Raw genomic sequence first — 18,957 nt, 5'->3', positions numbered from 1 at the left:
GTTTTTGTCCTTCAAGATTGATGGAAGATACCCTTCTCGAGGATGCGACTATCTCGAGTTATGTGAGCGTTTCAATTTTTTTACATTAGAAGAGCGACGTATTATTAACTCTGTGATGTTTTTGTTCAAAATCATTAGCAATCAAATTAATTGCTCTGATGTATTATCTATGATTAATTTTCGTATACCTCCTTTCAATTCGCGACTGACAGCTCCATTTTATTTAAGGGAACCTATATCCTTTTCAGGATCCAGCGTGCCGATTTTTTATGCATGTTTTCATATCAATCAAATTTTTAACTCAATGAATCCTGATTTGGATTTGTTCTCTTCATCACAGAGTGAATTCTTAAAGCTCGCCGAATCTTATGTTGAACGTATTAGCACGAATTGACATACATTATTAATTTTTGCTTTTCTTTTTTTTCTTTTTATCTACAAACTTTATGTATCAATTATTTAATCAATGAAATTTATATTTTGTTAATGTTTATTTTTTCAATATAATGAAATGTATATACCCATTAATGGTCCCTATGGACCACGGGGAAACGGTTTAAATAAATAAATAAATAATTGATAATCTAAAGGGAGTCCATCGATTGAGAGGAACTTTTCATTATTATCAATTCTACTGCCGATTAAGAATACAATGTATGTGGAAGGTATCATGGTTCCATCTATTATAAGAGCAACATATCTGTAAGTTTTTACGTAGAAAAACAAACTAATTATATTTGAGTTTCTCGCTAAAAATTGTTACCTATTTTAAGTTGCAATATACGCAATGTTTCTTTTATATTCTATTTATTAATTTATCGAACTTGGATATTGATTTGATATAATAAATATATAAAATTCTTCTTTGAATGGAAAATTATTTTTTTAATCTAAAAATTAATATGATTTTACTTGATTGAATTTTATTAATGTATTTATTGTAATTATGTTGAGTGGTATCGTTGGATGTTGATGAGCTCATCAATATTTGTATAATAGCTATAATTTTGAGTGATTTCTTGAGTATAAACATTACTGTGATAAAATTGTTATAAGACAAATATAATATAGCATTCATCTAAAAAATATTACTTATTTCATCTCTATCATCTGAGAATAATCTCATTTCAAAAAATAGAAAAAAATTGAAAATTTCAGAATATTCATAAACTAAAATAATAAGTAGCAAGATATACTATTTTGTTACACGTTTATTAGATTTTGTTAAATAACATTTGGTATAAAAATTATTAAAAACAAAAATTTTATTTGTTCAATAACTTGTTAATAAATATTGTGGGTTGAACCTTTTACTAGTTTATAAAAATATAATTAAGATATGTGGCGTACTAAAATGTTTTACCTAGGTTAAAATATTTTTTTAGGGTTACATTTACAAATAAAAATTGACTATTTACTTGGCGACAAAAACTTTCTCTTTTACTGCTAATGCAGATGTTTTGAACGTTTGGGTCCCGAGTGATAATAATGACGGGAACATAAGTGTTGTGAGTGCTGGTGGTTTAAGCAGTTTACGTGTTCCGCAATTTTGTCCAAACAAAATTACTTTAAGGTTCCGACTTTTAGAAGCTCAATTCACTACTTCGCGAATAAGTATGATGAAACTAAATTTAACATTACAATCGCGAATATTAGTAAAAAATATATCGAACAAGTCGAAGACGTTATCATGTCTCCACCTGACGAAAATAAATACGAATATTTAAAATCAGAACTGAAGAAAAGACATACAGATTCTGATTCTTCGCGAGTGCGACGACTTTTAGAAAGTGAAGAAATTGGTGATCGCAAACCATCACAATTTTTCCGCGATTTGAAGAACCTCGCAACCTCGGCAGTTCCGGAAGATTTTATATTGACACTATGGAAAAATCGTTTACCGTCAGACAAACAAAGAGTTTTGGCCACGTCAAATATCGCCGACATAAAAGCATTGGTTCACCGCGTTCACGAAATTTCGCGGATTGCGAGATGGATTGCGGAAATCGATAAATAGAACAATCTCGTGAATCGGAAAGAGGAGATAAAAACATTACGTGAAGAAATATCAGCATTATCTGTTAGGCATGCATGTAACGAAGATCGCGAGCGTAATCGCAGCAAAAGCCGCGTACGTAGCGCTACTCCGAGCCGTAAGAATAAATTTAAAGAAGGCGGACGATATTGTTGGTATCATTTCCGTTACAAAGAAAAAGCAACAAAGTGCCGAGATCCATGTGCATGGAAATCGGGAAAAGAATAGAACCGTCAATAAATGAACTTTTTGCAGCTAACGGTACACCTATGGCAACATACGGTACGCGGTTGCTCTGGAAATGGATTTCTCTTTGTGAACAAATTTTAAGTGGAGTTTTGTGATTGCAGATGTCAGTAAACCTATTATTAGAATGAACTTTTTATCTTATTAAGGTTTACTGATTAATCCACAAAACCAAAAATTGATTAACTCGGTGGCCGGTTTATCTACCGCGGGATGTTCGGCGCACAAAAAGAAGTGTTTTCTATAAAAAAATAGTGGGTAAAAGTGTCTTAACGTGTTTATCATCGGCTGTTGAGTAAATATCCAGATCTCATTCGCTCACCTGTGTTTAACAGAAAATTTCTAAAACATAATGTTGTGCACTACATAAAAACGACACCAGGACCTCCCGTCCATTGCAGGCTTCGACGTCTTGCCCCTGACAATTTTAAAGTGTCAAAAAAGGAGTTTGATACATTAGTTCAGCAAGAAGTACTACGACCATCAAAAGCCTCAGTGCTCACCTTTACACATGATGCCAAAAAAGGATGTAGGGATACGACCATGTGGAGATTATCGTGCTGTTAACGCACGCTTGCTCCCTGACATGTATACACATCAAGGACTTTGCGTTGAAAAAACGGTGATAATAACTGCTTTCAGTTTGCACGAAGCGGTAAATATTATGTTTGGTTTACGCAACGTTGCCCAAAATTGTCAAGGATTTGTTGACAAAATTACAGGCGGCTTAGATTTTGATTATGCTTTTATTGATGACTTTTTAATTGCTTCAGAGTCCGAAGAACAGCATTTAAATATTTTGCTTAAACGTTTAAATGTAGTTATTAATCGGACAAAATGTGTTTTTGGCGTGCCGGAAATTACTTTTCTCGGTTACACCGTAAATTCTCGCGGCATTGAACCTTTGAAAGAAAGAGTTGAAGTAATAATTAATTTTTCAAAATCAGCGACAATAAAAAAAGTACAATGTTATTTAGGAAAATTTAATTTTTATCGACGATTCATTCAGTTGATTTTTATACAAAAATATTATCTGCTGCCCAACAAAAATATAGGGCGTACGATCGCGAATTGCTCGCTATGTATTCAGGCGTTAAACGACTTCAACATCAAGTAGAAGGTAGGCCGTTTATTATTTTTACGGATCACAAACCACTTGTTTACGTATTTTAGCAAAAGTTAGAAAAATGTTCTTCGCGATAATTTCGTCATTTGGATTGTATTGATCAATTTACGACTGATATAAGACATAAAAAAAGGGTCAGAAAATAGTGTTGCCGATGCATTATCTCTAATTGAAACGATTTCAAGCAATATCGACCATAAGTCACTGGAGTTAAAACCGAAATGTAACACAGAATTTAAAAAAATTTTGTCAAAAACAACTTTGCTAAAACTTAAAAAACTTAATTTTTCAGAACAAAATGTATTTCTGTTCTGCGATGTTTCAAATGATATTGTAAGACTGTATGTCCCGAAATCTTTGCGTAATGCTGTTTTCAATTCTCTGCATGGTCTCTCTCACCCAGGTATAGGAGCCACGCAGAATTTAATTAGTAAACGTTTTTGTAACGTCCTGCGTTATTTTATTAGATTTTATGTTTTTTTTCCTTTTTATTTTTTGTAAATTTTGTATGGAAAACATTTGTTTTATTTAAACTAGGTCTCATATTTTTTGTGTAAATTGTTTGTCTTTCTTTTAGAACCGATAACGAGACAAAGAACTTTCAGTAGTCTACACTTGTGGGATGCACTTTGAAATTTGGAAAATTCAATATAGATAAGAATATAGGTATTAAATCTTTTAGAATCTCTAAAGTGCATCTTTCCAGCTGTTGACTGCTGGGGTCTTTTTCCAATCTTATCACTTTCCCACGAAAGTCTAAGAGTTTCTACCATCAAAAATTACATCTGTTAGTCATAAAATTATAAAAATATTAGGATACAAAGTCCGTTTTATTTCTATTTTTTTTAAATAGTATCTCACTTTTCTCCTCCCCTTTTTCCCTTTTCCTCTTTCCCCCGCCCCTTAGTTCCCCACTTTTTCGAAACACCCTAATCTTAAAGATACGCCCACGCAAAGTCATCCCTTGCACGGCTGGGCCTGAAAGATCCAATCACATCTTTCTTTTAGATAAGTTCTCCTATTTTGTTTCATAAAAAACCCAATCACTGATCTTTTTAACTTCCCACTCTATAAAATATTCATCTTCAAATTTCCACCCAACTAAAAAATTTAAGTAGGGATAATAATATAAAAACTGAAGATTTGAATTAAAAAGGCAGTGTAATTTCTCAAGTCAAATTTCTTAATTCTCAGTGCAATCAGTCAAATTTCTCAATACTCAGTGCAGTCAGTCAAATTTATAAATTCTCAGTTCAAGTCAGGCAAAAATTCTCAATTATCATTTCTAAGTTCAGTTTAGTCAAAGTTCTAAGTTCAATTCTTAATTCTTAATCATCATACGAAGCCAAGACCCAAAATTCCAATTTAAACGAGTTTTCAACGAGCTTCAACAATTATAAATAGAACAGAAACAAAGTAAGTACTTTTATTGCATAATAAATTACTTTTCTCCTCTGATCTATTTTTGTCATACTTCTAATTCCGAAGTAGGTGGTGCGATTAAGTTGTGCATTTTAGTTCCTTCAATCCTTAAAAGATTTGATCGTTATTTTTTTTTATTAAACACCTTCCGAAAAGATTTTGGTGTATTTAGTGCATCATTATCTTTTCAATCCTTTTAAATTCTCCTTCAAATAAAACGAACCAATTTGAAAGATTTCCGAGTTGTGGGCAATGCGTCTAGATTCAAAAATAAATTAAAATTAAATAACTATGTTGCGTTGTGGGACGTAACATTTTGTATTCGCATCAAACTTGGTACTTGGGGGTTTTCAGGGTCGTTGATTACGAATATTATATTAGTTTTTTAAAATTCAAAATAGCGGGTCCAAAATCCTATCTCCGGCGATAGCCAGTGTTTCATTTAACATAAACAGCATCAATGTTATATTTGCTTACATATTGCTGTGTGCATCAGCTTTTATTATTTATTTAGTAAAAAATATCCAAATCATAAAAGTCCTTTGTAATTACATATTTTTAACAAAAAAAATAATTGAGATATTGTTGTTAATCTCTTCAGCATTTATGTTTTACATTTTATCTGTTTATGGAAAATATCACTCTCTAAAAGTTCATGAAAATTATATTTTATTTTGTTAATTAAATATTTAAACATCAAAATTTTTTTTTCTTTAAGATCATTAATATGTAGACGATTACTTTACCTTTAATTTAAAAAAAAATTAAATTGGTTGAAATATGCGTTCTCTACATTGAATTTTTTTCTAGGGGCCAACTCTGCGACGTCTTGGATATCTATAACCGCTTATGGAATGCGATCCCTCAATTAATAAAAATACTAGAAATTGAGCACGACAATCCATTGTGTTTCAACGAAATAAAATTACGAGACACGTTTCCGTGCCGGTTAATCAATTTAATATTTTAGCCGGGAGATTTGAACACGTACATATCGATTTAATAACAATGCCAAATTGACAAGGATTCAGATATTGTTTAACCTACGTGGACCGTTTTTCTTGCTGACCGGAAGCAATCCCTTTAGCCGATATGGAAGCCAATACAGTGGCCGAGGCGTTTCTCTCTACCTGAATTTCTCGGTTCGATGTCCTTTTAAGAGCAAGATCGAATCAAGGCAGACAATTCGAGTCTGAGTTATTTAAAAAATTATGCAAATTGTGAGGATCACCACATTTACGCACTACGTCCTTCCACCCGCAATCAAACGGTATGGTGGAGATATTACACAGACAATTAATGCTGATTCTACACTCACCTAAAACTGAGCGAGAGGTCCACATTTGCGTTACGTTTTTTGTATATATAGATATAGTTAAATATGAGAAACGTTAAGGAAAAGCGTACCGCTCGATCAGTTTTAGGTGAGTGTAGAATCAGCATAAAAACGGCTATACGATATCACGAGACAGATAACTGGGTATCGATGTTACCCATTGTAATATTAGGTATACGCACGGCTATTGAAGATGATTTAAAAGCAACTACGGCCAATATAATTTACGGTACAAATATCCGACTCCCTGCTGAGTTTTTCTTGACTTCAAAACGATAAGCAAATTCTGAATTTGGTGAACAATTACGTAAGCATATTCGTAACATTCGACCGAATTTCGTTTCACGACATGAGAAACAAATGATTTTCGTTTTTAAAGAATCATGAAACTCATCTTATGTTTCTTGTGCCACGATGCAGTAAAAGCTATTTTGCATTCACCTTTTGACGGACCGTATAAAGTTGTAAAACGAGGAGATAAAACATTCGTAATTTGTAAACATGACAAAAATGTAACAGTGTCAATTGATCGGTTAAACCCCGCTTTTATGGTAAAAGACGATAATGAAATTATTACAAGTCAGGAAATCCCTATTTCAAATGACAACGACAATTATGTTCCAAATAAAGAATTTTCTTCTCGTTCAAAAAGATCTGTAAGATTTCCTGATCGTTTTCAAGCAGGTTTTAATTGCATGTTAACATTACTCGACTATCACGATATTTATAATTTACGACGTATAATCTATGACGTATTACGTATAGCGTATGACATATGATGAAAAACGTAAGATACGGGAACGTAAGATGTAATGTACTTATCTCATTTTTTATATATATGACAATGTATTTATACGTGCGTATATTTTTGAATGGTAATGACAATAACTATCGAAATAAAAATTAATTTATTTTATTATATTTACTTGGCGACAAAAATTTTCTCTTTTATTGCTAGGGCAGATGTTTCGCACGTTTGAGTCTATGAGTTTTCATTAAAGATCTATTGATCTGATTTTTGCCTGTACCCTTCAAGCTACATTCGACATATTCTGGTCTACTACCAGAAAAGTTTGGTTTGGGTATTTGAGTAGTACGCACCTCTTTCAAAAACTGCATTGTAATTAGTCTGTACTTTGATTTTGATTATTAAATAAATTATATATATATTAATGTTAATGTAAAGTGACTAATTTTTTTTATTTATCCCACACAACTCTCACAGGTTGAATACCAATTTATTCATGAAATAGGGTTTAAGCATAAAATAATATAAAAATTCGCTTCTCCTGTAAATTTCTTGAACGAAATTTTTCTTTTTGATTTTACATTACTCAGAAAATTTTGTAGGAAGGAAAAATTGATGTGCCAAAACCTGTGGAATGAACTTGGTTCCGACACACCGTACATTTACATAATTAAAATTATAAACAAATATATGTTTTACCATTTTCTGAAGCTGGTATGCATTCACCAAGGTAAAGTTGCCCATCAGGGTCTCGATATGTTTTTCGCAAATGAGCAAGAGAAGTAAATTTTTGTATAGTTCCTGATAATATAAAATCATTAGGACCTATTTGATTTATTCTATGAGTTCTTGGTTTTCCATCTTTTCCACAAGCATCGAGATATATAACATTATACATCGTTTCGCTTTCTCGTAAAATATATGTCCCGAATCGATTGCCTCGCTTCTCTTTTAGTTTTGCGTACGAGAACTCTCCTCTGTGAATCAATAAAAAATAAAAATTTTATCTTTGTTAAAGTTGTTGAGAACCAAGATAGTAAATATTCAAATCGGTAACTGGCATAACAGTATAGTAATTTATTTTTAATAAAATCATTTACTATCCTCCTCATCATTTGCATTTTGTCGAATTTTAGGTTCTACTTTGTAAATAGTAAAAGTTATTTTATATTTTTTTCTGTGTAGATATTTAAAATTTACTCACCCTACAGGACCGTGGCACTTCATTTTTGACAGAGAGGCCAAACTAGGTGTTATAACTTCACGACACAAATTAAAAGTCCAAGTAATAATTAATCTGTAGTAACCATCAAGAGCAGATACAAATGACAAAAGTAAAGCATTCGAACTAAATTTCAAATATAAAGGTATTCCGATTCTCCTAGCTATTTCTACTGTACAATCAGGACTGAAAAAAGTAAATTTTAACATTTAAAAAAACTGACAGATATCCTTCATATTTTATAATCTATTCTTAAAACAAATTTTTTTAGAAAAGCATATTTTTTATTAATAATTATAAGGAGTTTTATATGAGATTAAGGGACTCTCAGTTCATACAGTAAGAATGATCAACTGTTAATCAGCTCATAAGTAAGGAAAAGGACTCTTATGTGACATCCAATAAGCACTCTCGCACTCACACTTAGGTCTGATCAGTATTTTATCATTCTTACTAAGAAATCTATGGGATCATCTTTCTATCTGCAATAGGATGGAAGTTATGATATTTTAATGAAATTAAGAAAAATAGTTTCATATTAATACTGAATATGATTAGTTTTAATTTATACACATTGTGTTACAAAATAATAATGTCAGATAGAGTTTCATTTTATGGTCGACATCGCATAGATAGTGAGTGTTTCGATTACTGAATTTAATTATTTGTCAGATTTTCGATCGATAGGAAAAAGTCTTGTTCCGCGTTATATTTATTTGTGTTGTGCGAGCCTCTTCAGGACTTCAGTGAAATAAATATTTAAGTATGAATTAAACGAAAGCCCGTCAGATTTTTTGGAAAAGGCGAGCTATGTCTGAGAAACATCGCCAAATAAGATAAGGATAAGGTGAAAATTGACTAAACTCCGCGTCATACTTCTACGTCCGTCGCCAATGACATAGAGGTAATCTGTTTAAAATTTGAGTGAATAATGTATCTGTTTTTGTGATTTTATATTTTTTTGTTCAATTATGATTGTAATTAGTGTGACGCAGGAGTTTCGTTGACGGATACGTATTTACGGGATTGATGGGTAGTAAGTAAATCCGGAATCTGCTTTTAGATTTTTAATATCGTGAGATTTTTAATTTTTATTAAATACTCTGTCATTTTAAATATGAGTTAAAGTTATCGAGGTTTACGACTTTTTTATAGTAGTAAAAATATAGTGTTACAATTTAGCATATTAAGAATATACATATTTTTACATTAGTTAATAATAGAGTATAAAAAGAACACGTTACAATGCATATCATTTTTACATACCTCATCGAAACGGTGCAAAGGTCTTCAATAGTGCAAAGTGTAATCCACTTATCGTCAACTTCACAATAATTTATCTTTTCAGATGTAACTCTGAGTGTTACTCGAGTCAATGTATTGTCAGTTCCTTTTTGCAAAAGAGCTTTGTGATCTTCACAAGGATAATTCGGAGCCATAGACTCGAATTGTATTAAATATTGTTCTTTCACATAAGGTGCATCGTATCCCGATAATCTTGCAAGAGAATTCTGAATAGGTTTTTTAATAAAAAAAGAATGCCTTTTGATGCACTCCTTTGGAATATACTTTTTATAATCTGATTGAACATTTTCACGAGATGTTTTCTTTTCTAACATTACTCTAAAAAATGAATAATTTTTTTTTGTTAAAAAAACATTTAATCATTCAGTACTATTATAAAGTAAAGAATATACTTTAAAATTTGTATACCTATACATATCACAGACACCAAGCCCAATAAGTTCCGATTTGTGTTTTTCATATACAATTTCTGATACACTATTTTCCATTACGTCAAGTCTTACTTGCTGAAAAAAATATTCATACGCTTTGGAATCAATTCTCCTTAATCTATTTAAAGAAGAAGGTTTAAATCTTATACGAAATTCAAATTTATCTTCCTTGCCATCGAGCAAATGACCCGGTGGATACCAATATTTCTTTTTAAAATTTCGTAATGAAAATAAATTTCTTGCTATTGGTCCAATCCCAAGTTGTTTGCAGACCTGTAAAAAATTTAAACACAAAAATTATTTCGTTTTTAAATTATACACCGAAAAATATTTCATATCTCAGTTAAAGTAAGTGACATTGTTCAATACATCCTTGACATTTTAAAACATTAATTTTTATGAAAAGGAAAACAATTTTTCTTTGTTGTCAGAAACTGCACGATAGAAAATAACAGAAATCAGTTGCAATGATTTAAATTTTTATGCTCTCGAATCTGCTCGCCGGATGGAGCCAAGATTCTTTACTTTAAGACATTACAAAAACTTTTACTTGATAGGACTTCTAGTCTTCTATATTTCTAACATGCTGGGTGAGTGAGGGATAGTCGATGACAACAAGGCAGGTTAAAAAGTACAATTAATTCCTAATTTTATAAATAAATAATTCCCTCGATTATATGTAAATTTATTAAAATTGTTGAAAAAAAGATAAGGAGTGAAACATTTTCTTGTAATTAACGAAGTGAGAAGTTTGTAAAAACCCTGTAAGGGGTATACAAAGAAATAAATTATTATTATTTTAATTCCCTCGATCGTCATAAGAAAACGAAAATAAAGGATATTAAGTTTATTTTTAGAATAAAATTTGAAAGAATAAATATAATACCTAAATAGAATATTAAGAAAACGTTATAAATTAACAAAATGAATTAAGACCACACGAGGTTCAGCACCTATCATTTGACAAGATTGGCAGGGGCACCCATAGAAAACCCTTATAAGGCATTGCTAGATGGAGGGAAGAGATATTTTTTAGAATACTCTGGTTTGAAGGTAGGTGCATCTATACCCTATTTAAGAGCACTCCCTTTGGCTACGTCCCACTATTAGTCTGAATGGTCGGTCGCTATCATTTTCTCCAAAACCCAATTGACAGAATATCCGGAATCTCCATTTGCCATAATATTTTACTTTCAAACACTCCATTTGTCAATATTTAATTTTACAAATCTCTATTTGACAAAATAATTGTATTCCCACATTTTAATTTGCCATAATATCTAACATTCCGAATTTATTTGAAATTAACAAATTTCCATATGTCCAAATATTTAACATTCCGAAATTCCAGTTGTCAGAATATTGAAATTACCGAATTTGCATTTGTCCGAATAATTAACTTTTCGAATCTCCAGTTGTTAGAATATATAATTTCTTGAATTTTTATTAAATAATTGAATTTATCACTCAGTCACCATAGTTAAAATATGAAACTTGAATTGAACGATCACTCCGAGTCAGGTTTGAAATAAAACAAATGTTTACGTTTCGACAGCGCAGCTGCCTTCTTTAGAAACTACAAATTTATTAAATAATTATAATTAGAATACATAAAAAATAGATTTTTCGTAATAATTCATATGAAAATTGTATAAAATTTAATTACCGGAGAAAAAAGAAAATAAACGTCTGTCTTAACAGTTTTTATTTGACAGTGGTAAAGTAAATATAAAATTTTTGGAAGTACATAGAATCAGCTGTGACGAGGTGAATGACCGCATCAGTAATGTAACATTGTAAAATTGATAATTTTACAATTTACGAATATAAATTTTATTTTGTCAGATTAGTTATTTATTTTGATCAATTTTTAATTTCTTTTTAAATTTTCTAAATTTGTCGTTTATTCTGGTCTGATTTACATCAATGATTTCACAAAATTTCGAGATAAAGACCCAATTTTTTTTTTAATAATGAATAATCTATGTGGGGCATTCTATGGGAAATTTTCATTGAAAATTTTTTTTGTCCGAAACATTTTTTTTCGAAATCTATATGAAAAATAAGGAAATAGGTATTTTTTTAATTTTTTTATTTGATGAAAATGAAGGAAGTTATGATTTTTTGAAATTTAACGTCAACGAAGAAAGTGTGTTTTTGGAACATTTTTTAATCTATTGTACTAATAAATTAAAAATTAAACTATATATGAAATTTATTCATTTTTTCTCAAATTTTTCAAATATGTGCTCAAAAATAACGTACCTATAACAGAAGCAACAAAAAAGTTGAAATTAAACTTATAAAGTGAGTTTTCTCAAAAGAGACACTTTCGAGTTTTAATTTTTTTTTTGCATTACAATCTCTGATGACTGAAGAATTTTTTCCCCTATCTGCGAAAGTGGTATTTTTACTTTTTAAATTACTATTTATAATATTTTTAGTACGGCTCGCAGAATTTAAGCATTTTTTCAACAAATATAACCTTTTTCCATTAACATTCATTTGTTTTTTTTTAATTTTCATAAAAACATACTAAAAATCGTTGCGTCAAGCTGAAAAAATTGTAAATAGTAATTTAAAAACTAAAAATACCACTTTCGCAGATAAGGGAAAAAAATTCTTCAGTCATCAGAGATTGTAATGCAAAAAAAAATTAAAACTCGAAAGAGTCTCTTTTGAGAAAACTCACTTTATAAGTTTAATTGTTCCAAAAACACACTTTCTTCGTTGACGTTAAATTTCAAAAAATCATAACTTCCTTCATTTTCATCAAATAAAAAAATTAAAAAATACGTATTTCCTTATTTTTCATATAGATTTCGGAAAAAAGTGTTTCGGACAAAAAAAATTTTCAATGTGTTACGGACGGATTTCCGTAATATTTACAATTTTTTTTGGGGCGATAAATATTATTTATTAAAAATAATATTAATATAATTAACGTTACAAATACTTTGTCAATTATATACCTACACCTATACAACACAAACACACACACATACTAAGTTTCGGACACTAGAATATTCAAATAATATTTCTAATTAATTCAATAAATATTTATAATTTCATTTTTTTATTTAATGTCTAAATCAAAATTATATCGCAAATGAATTCAGATTATTGAACCTCATATTGCGAAATAATTTGAACTAAATTATCGATCAATTGCACAAGTTGTGGAACATACACCGTATAGAGTTGCCACATTATTTTGGAAAATGAGGAAACATATAAAGTATACCGATAATAAAGATGGTTGAACCGATCACGCCACGATTAAAATGCAAGTTTTGCTAAAACTTGCATGGAAACAACGAGGTGTTGATTGCAAAATCAACCCTCCCACCACCTAAAATTATATACCAAATGGGTGTGATCGTTGCCACCAAATTATTGTTAAGGAAGTCTTATTTTGTATTTCCCGCAAGGCGGATGTATTTCCCGCGAGAAGGCGGAAGAATTGTTATAAAGTTTTGTTCCCACTAAAGGTGGTAGAATTAGTTACTATTTACTCCCCTCAGTAAGGGTAGAGCTTGTCAAATTATTCTAAAATTATAAAGTGTTATTCCACAATTTGTGAAGTCGTCTATCATATAAAAAGTTCGTTGAAAAAGGAAGATTATTTTTCCAAGTATAGAGTGTTATCAATATAAAGAGTGCAGAATCCTTAATTCATAAATTATTATTATTTGTTATCTCCACAATTGTTTATATTTCAACTTAACTGTTTATAAATTCAGAATTGGTGAACCCAATATCCTGAATTTTTAATGAATAGAAATTGAAATATTGAAATAATTGTTCAAGGACAATAGAATAATACAAGTTTGTTAAAAAGCAAAGATATAAAATTAGTGATGCATATCGAGACGAGATGCTCTTCTGTCTCGTGTATTTTATGTTCGTCACACAAGGACTTTTTATGTTATGCGCTCGTATGTTCTTTTGTTTTTTCTCGACTCGTTTTTAATTCAAAAACTCGTCATTTTGACAGTTTCCTCCTAAACCTAACCACAGATTACTTATGTACTTATGTATGTATTACATTAGTGTTCTTTTAAATTATCTTTATTATATACTTATCATTTCATTGTAATTTACCTGTTTTACTTTGAGTTTATCAATTAAATTATAATAATTTTTCTATAATACAAAGAATGCGTTTTTCTTTAATTAAAAAAAATCAATGAAATATAAGGCTTGAAAATCTATAAATGTTACCGTATTTGAATAAAAATCTTAATGTATTCATTGTTAAGTAAATCAAATCTAACACTGAAAAATGACTTTTGGAAAATTTAAAATTAAATTTTTTTCCAAAAAAGAATTTCGTCAAAATTAACAATATTTTCTTCGTAAATGAAGGATTTGATAAATTTTGTAATAATATAATTTATACTTCGGATAATATGGGCTAAATTTAAACTGAAAAAATGTTATTTAAACATTACTTTCATTCTCCTATACATATAGTTATCCTGGACGTAACTTTTTAGGTTACATTTATTCTATCTTGACATTAATTTTATTATTAAAAGAATCTGCGATCAGTCTCGTCAATTTCAAACTACTTGAAATAAAAAATGAAGCAAGACGAGGCCTCGTTATAAAGTAGCAACCATCTCGTCTGAAAGTGGTCATTTCTCGATTGTTTTGATCGAACTGCATCACTATATAAAATAAAGGAAGGTAAAAAGATCGACTTCCTCATACCACGGAGTCGTATGACAACCAAGAGTTTTAAAATCCTCAAAGAGTTAGAAAAGTAATGTGATACTTTTCTATATCATTTTTAATTGTTATTATTTAGGTGAGTGGTTCTGAATTTATATACACTATTTGAAAATTACCAAATCTCATAAACACACACAATCTCACTTACTCTAATTACACTAATTATTTTCTTGTTGCTAAAATCTTTATTTTATTATTGGTTATTTTCATTTATTGTACTTACAATAAATGATATTTTTGTGAGACTTGAATTTAAAATTCAAGTAGCTTAAAGTAGTATCTGTTTTTAATTGTAATCATTTTTATATTAAAGATTTAATCGGGGAATTGAATGTATACACTTGGGGGGTTGTATGAATAAATAGATTTCTTATTTTATGTTAATTAAAGTTTGATTTATTTAAATTACCTTTATATGCAATTGTCTCATTTCTTTCTTTGTAATCGTTTTCAATAAAATACCGTCTACCCGGGGGTGTTGAATGAATAACATTCTGGGTGACAGTCCACTACCTTTTTCTAACTTGCTTAGCGAAGAGCTATTACGTTTTCCGAATAAGCGGAATTGTTGAGTAATAAAAATTAGTATTTTTTTCTAAATATTTATTATTTCTCTTTGAATTATTTATCGTTATTATTTATTTTTGTTAATTAACATCCGTCTTTAACACAATGAAAATTTCCCATAGAATGCCCCATGTAAATCCCCTTTTTTAAAATTTTATGTAATTTCGTTTGAGTCGAAGAAATATGAAGATTTCAAGATTTAAGAAAATTATTCTATTTATTATTAACCTTACTAATTTGATTGTTGGACTCTATGATTGTACCCAAGAAAATATTGGATTATTATGAATTTTGTAACAACAATTTCTAAATTTATTCAATCTTGGAAGGTTTCGTCATACTTTTGCGCTATCGCTCGAATTTCTTAATTGCTACGTAGAAGACAAAGCCCATTTAATTTGTTTACTTAATCAAAATTATATAAATCTGGATTTTAGAATGTTCTTTGAAGTCTCAGTAATAATATTTGTATATGTCAAAAAAATTATATCGGAGGAGCGTTATGACGATTTAACAACTGGCATCAAACCAAATTAAAAATTTATTTAATTTAAAGAAGAGTTTCCAACATTTCCGTTTCCTCTCAATTCATTTAATTTTATCATCATTCAAGAGAAGAAGATTTTTTCATTTTTATTATTAACCAACAATAATTACGAATTTATGTCGGGATTGAAGTGTTAATAATCATTTTTTTTTGGTTGGCAAAAAATTTTCCTTCGAGATTAATAAACAACATCAATTTTTCATTTTAGAAAGTGAAATCATTGATGAAAGACATGATAATTTTCAAATATTTAAAATTATCATTAATTAAAGTCAAATTTTGTGAAATTTTTGAATAATTAATTTAATATTGATTAATTTTGTTATCATATATGGATCAATTTATAATTAATTCGAAAATTACATGAAGCCAATTTGAAAATTATTTAAAAATCTTTGGAGATATTTTGAAAACAAATATTAAAAAAAATAAGAAAAATTCTTTCCAATCAACATTCATAGGATTTATTCTGTTAAATTTGGTTAATTTCACTAAAAATAATCTTTCTTAATTTTCTTCTATTTTGGACTATATTTAAAATCAAAATTTAAAATGTTTTAATTTAAAATGATAATTCAACCCTATTTTTTTTGTGTGTGTCTTATCTCAAATGTAGAATCCTTATTCTTTATAGAATAAATTATATTTAATTTAGTTGCATCAAATTGTTAACCTTAAAATTGAAATATTAAAATAATTTTTTATATAAATTAAATATTGATTGTTGATTTTCTTTAATAAAATAAAAGAAACGAATCACCCCATCTACTATTATCCATCTACGGGATTGAGCTGCCATTTATTATTTCCGGAAGGAAATTAATTTGATTCTATTTTCTATTTATGATTATTTTAGTTTATTTTTTATTCGTGTTCAATGACAGGACTGGAGCTCAAATTTAGTCTTCCGAAGGTAACTTAAAAAAAATTAAGGTTACAGTAAATAGAAAATAAAATAAGAGAGATGTCGAAGTAAATCAAATTAGATAGGGGAGTTGTGAATATTTCTTTTCATGTAGAAATTGAATATAATAATTATTGAGATTTTGTATATCCCTCTTTTTATTGACAGGATTTTATTGTAAATTAATATGTATCATCTCTGATATTAAACGTTTTTTGTAGTTGCTTTCTCTGTGTAGTATTTTGAAATAATCTCAATTTACTCTGATAAAAAAACTTACAAAATTATTAAAAAAAAATCCTTTTCAAAATTATAAATAAACACTTATGGCATGTTAAAACATTTAAATGATAATGGTCTTTTAAACAGAAAATATAATGACATTGAACTGACACAAAAAAATATGTTTAATATCAGAGATGATACATATTAATTTACAAAAAAATCATGTCAATAAAAAGGAGGATATAAAAAATCTCAATAATTATTATATTCAATTTCTAGATGAAAAGAAATATTCATAACTCTCCTATCAAATTTGATTTAACTTGACATCTTTCTTATTTTATTTTCTCTTCACTGATGCGGTCAGTCACCTCATCACAGCTGATTCTATGTACTTCGAAAAATTTTATATTTACTTTACAGATGTCAAATCAAAACTGTTATGACAGACGTTTATTTTCTTTTTTCTCCTGTAATCAGACAACTGCAAATTTGGAAAGTTAAATATTCTGACGACTGTAATTTTGGCAAGTTCAATATTATAAAAATTGGAATTTGGGAAGTTAAGGGGAGAAATAGGTGCAGGGCGACTTTTTTAAAACGACTTTTATGAATATGATAAAAATTATGGCGACCCTGACTGGTACCCGAGACAGGAGCACCTATATAATGTTCCCTCTCTAGTCAGCTTTTCCGGGGAAATACAACAAAAATTTGTTTCCGAAAAACTTAAGAATTTTTTTGGCAGTGACTACTGATATGCACTACCAGTAGTAAGTACCGGTAGTTATTTCAAAAAAATTTCAGGCAAAATCAAAATGTCCGCCACATGGGAATAGGTAGAAATAAAAAATAGGTAAAAAAATAAATTAATAGGTAAAAATTTCGATCATTCAATTTATAATATGTGACGAAGTGTGTCGTCATCTGTCTTTCTTGTTTTGAATTATCACACGAATGTTCCCCAGGGCGATATATATATGGCTATTTGATTTGAAAAATTGTTTTTTATGTTTCTCATGCCAAAAATAATTAAAATTCACTATTTTTGTTACTCAAAATTTCAATATTTAATATTTTGTATTTTCATAAGCATGGAAGATATTTTCCAAAAGTTGATTGGATTTTGTTTTCCTTTTAAAATATTGATTTCTATTTTCGAATTATTAATTTTATCTTCCTTTCACCGGCAGGGAAATGAGTAAAGTGCTTATCTCCCACTTATGCTAAATTTGGGGAAGGGAACTGGTAAGGTGGGAAAAATTATCCCTACAAGGAAGGACCTAGCTTCGCGAAGACGCGTGACTAGACGATCACTTGTTTCCTGGATTTTTTCGAATCTGTTTTGCCCTTCGTGGTTATTTAGTGAATGATTTTGCGTAATTAATTAAACATTTGTTTATTGATTTAGTGCCTTCGTTTTCTTTTATTTTAAAATTTTTACTTTCGCTACAGAAGTGCAGTGGTTACAGTTTTTTATTTAAAAAAAGAGAAAAATTTGGTGCTTTTGTGCTGTAGAACGGCCATTATTCTACAATTGGTAAGTCAATAATTAATTGATTTTTTCTCCTGATCGTGTTAATTTTGTGGAAAATGTCGTTTTCGTTTTAAAATTTCCGCGCCATGTGTTTTTATTTGTATGTGTGAGGATACTTTTACATTATAGTATATTTTCCTTTTGCAAGCGAAATATACCCCTTAATGTTTCAATCTGTCAATCTGTGTCGTCTAGGAGATGGTCAAACTGATATACCTAAACCAGAAAGTTAGAGTCTTATTAGAACAGTAAAGTCAATGGAACCTGATAGCACAACTCACTCGGAGTAGGATTTGGAGATTATTGAAATTCTTCAACTCTCTGATTCCGGTGAGGAGAAGCGAGATCTAGAAGATTTCTTGTAGGCGGATTCTAATGAGGAGAATCTGGTCCCCGCCAATCGCAACCCCCCGTCCAGCTCAAACTCTTCGAGCATCAAGGTGATTGACTTGTCGGACGCTAAGAACGGGGATATGGACATTGAGGAAGCGCCTCAAGAGCCATCACCGCCAGCGGAGAGTCCGAATGACTCGGATGATGATACAGTGAGGTTGGAGGCTCCCCGTATC

The 18,957-nt window shown here is 29.7% G+C and overlaps 1 protein-coding gene across 1 annotated transcript in view; it reads right to left on the bottom strand.

Moving 5' to 3' along the window:
* The window catches only part of LOC127285440 (tyrosine-protein kinase hopscotch), a 58,615-nt gene that overhangs the window by 21,023 nt on the left and 18,635 nt on the right, over positions 1 to 18,957 (bottom strand). Inside the window, exons 2-5 of the mRNA XM_051311440.1 lie at positions 9,849 to 10,144; positions 9,402 to 9,758; positions 8,118 to 8,321; positions 7,613 to 7,890 (exon numbers count right to left, since the gene is read on the bottom strand). Of these exons, the coding sequence (XP_051167397.1) occupies positions 7,613 to 7,890; positions 8,118 to 8,321; positions 9,402 to 9,758; positions 9,849 to 10,144 (1,135 nt within the window). The remainder of the gene's footprint in view (positions 1 to 7,612; positions 7,891 to 8,117; positions 8,322 to 9,401; positions 9,759 to 9,848; positions 10,145 to 18,957) is intronic.

Source organism: Leptopilina boulardi, unplaced genomic scaffold (genome assembly GCF_019393585.1).
Source record: "Leptopilina boulardi isolate dan_hultmark-lab unplaced genomic scaffold, ZJU_Lbou_2.1 LbouV2_332, whole genome shotgun sequence".
Taxonomy (NCBI): domain Eukaryota; kingdom Metazoa; phylum Arthropoda; class Insecta; order Hymenoptera; family Figitidae; genus Leptopilina; species Leptopilina boulardi.
This window is presented reverse-complemented; position numbering and strand designations above follow the sequence as displayed.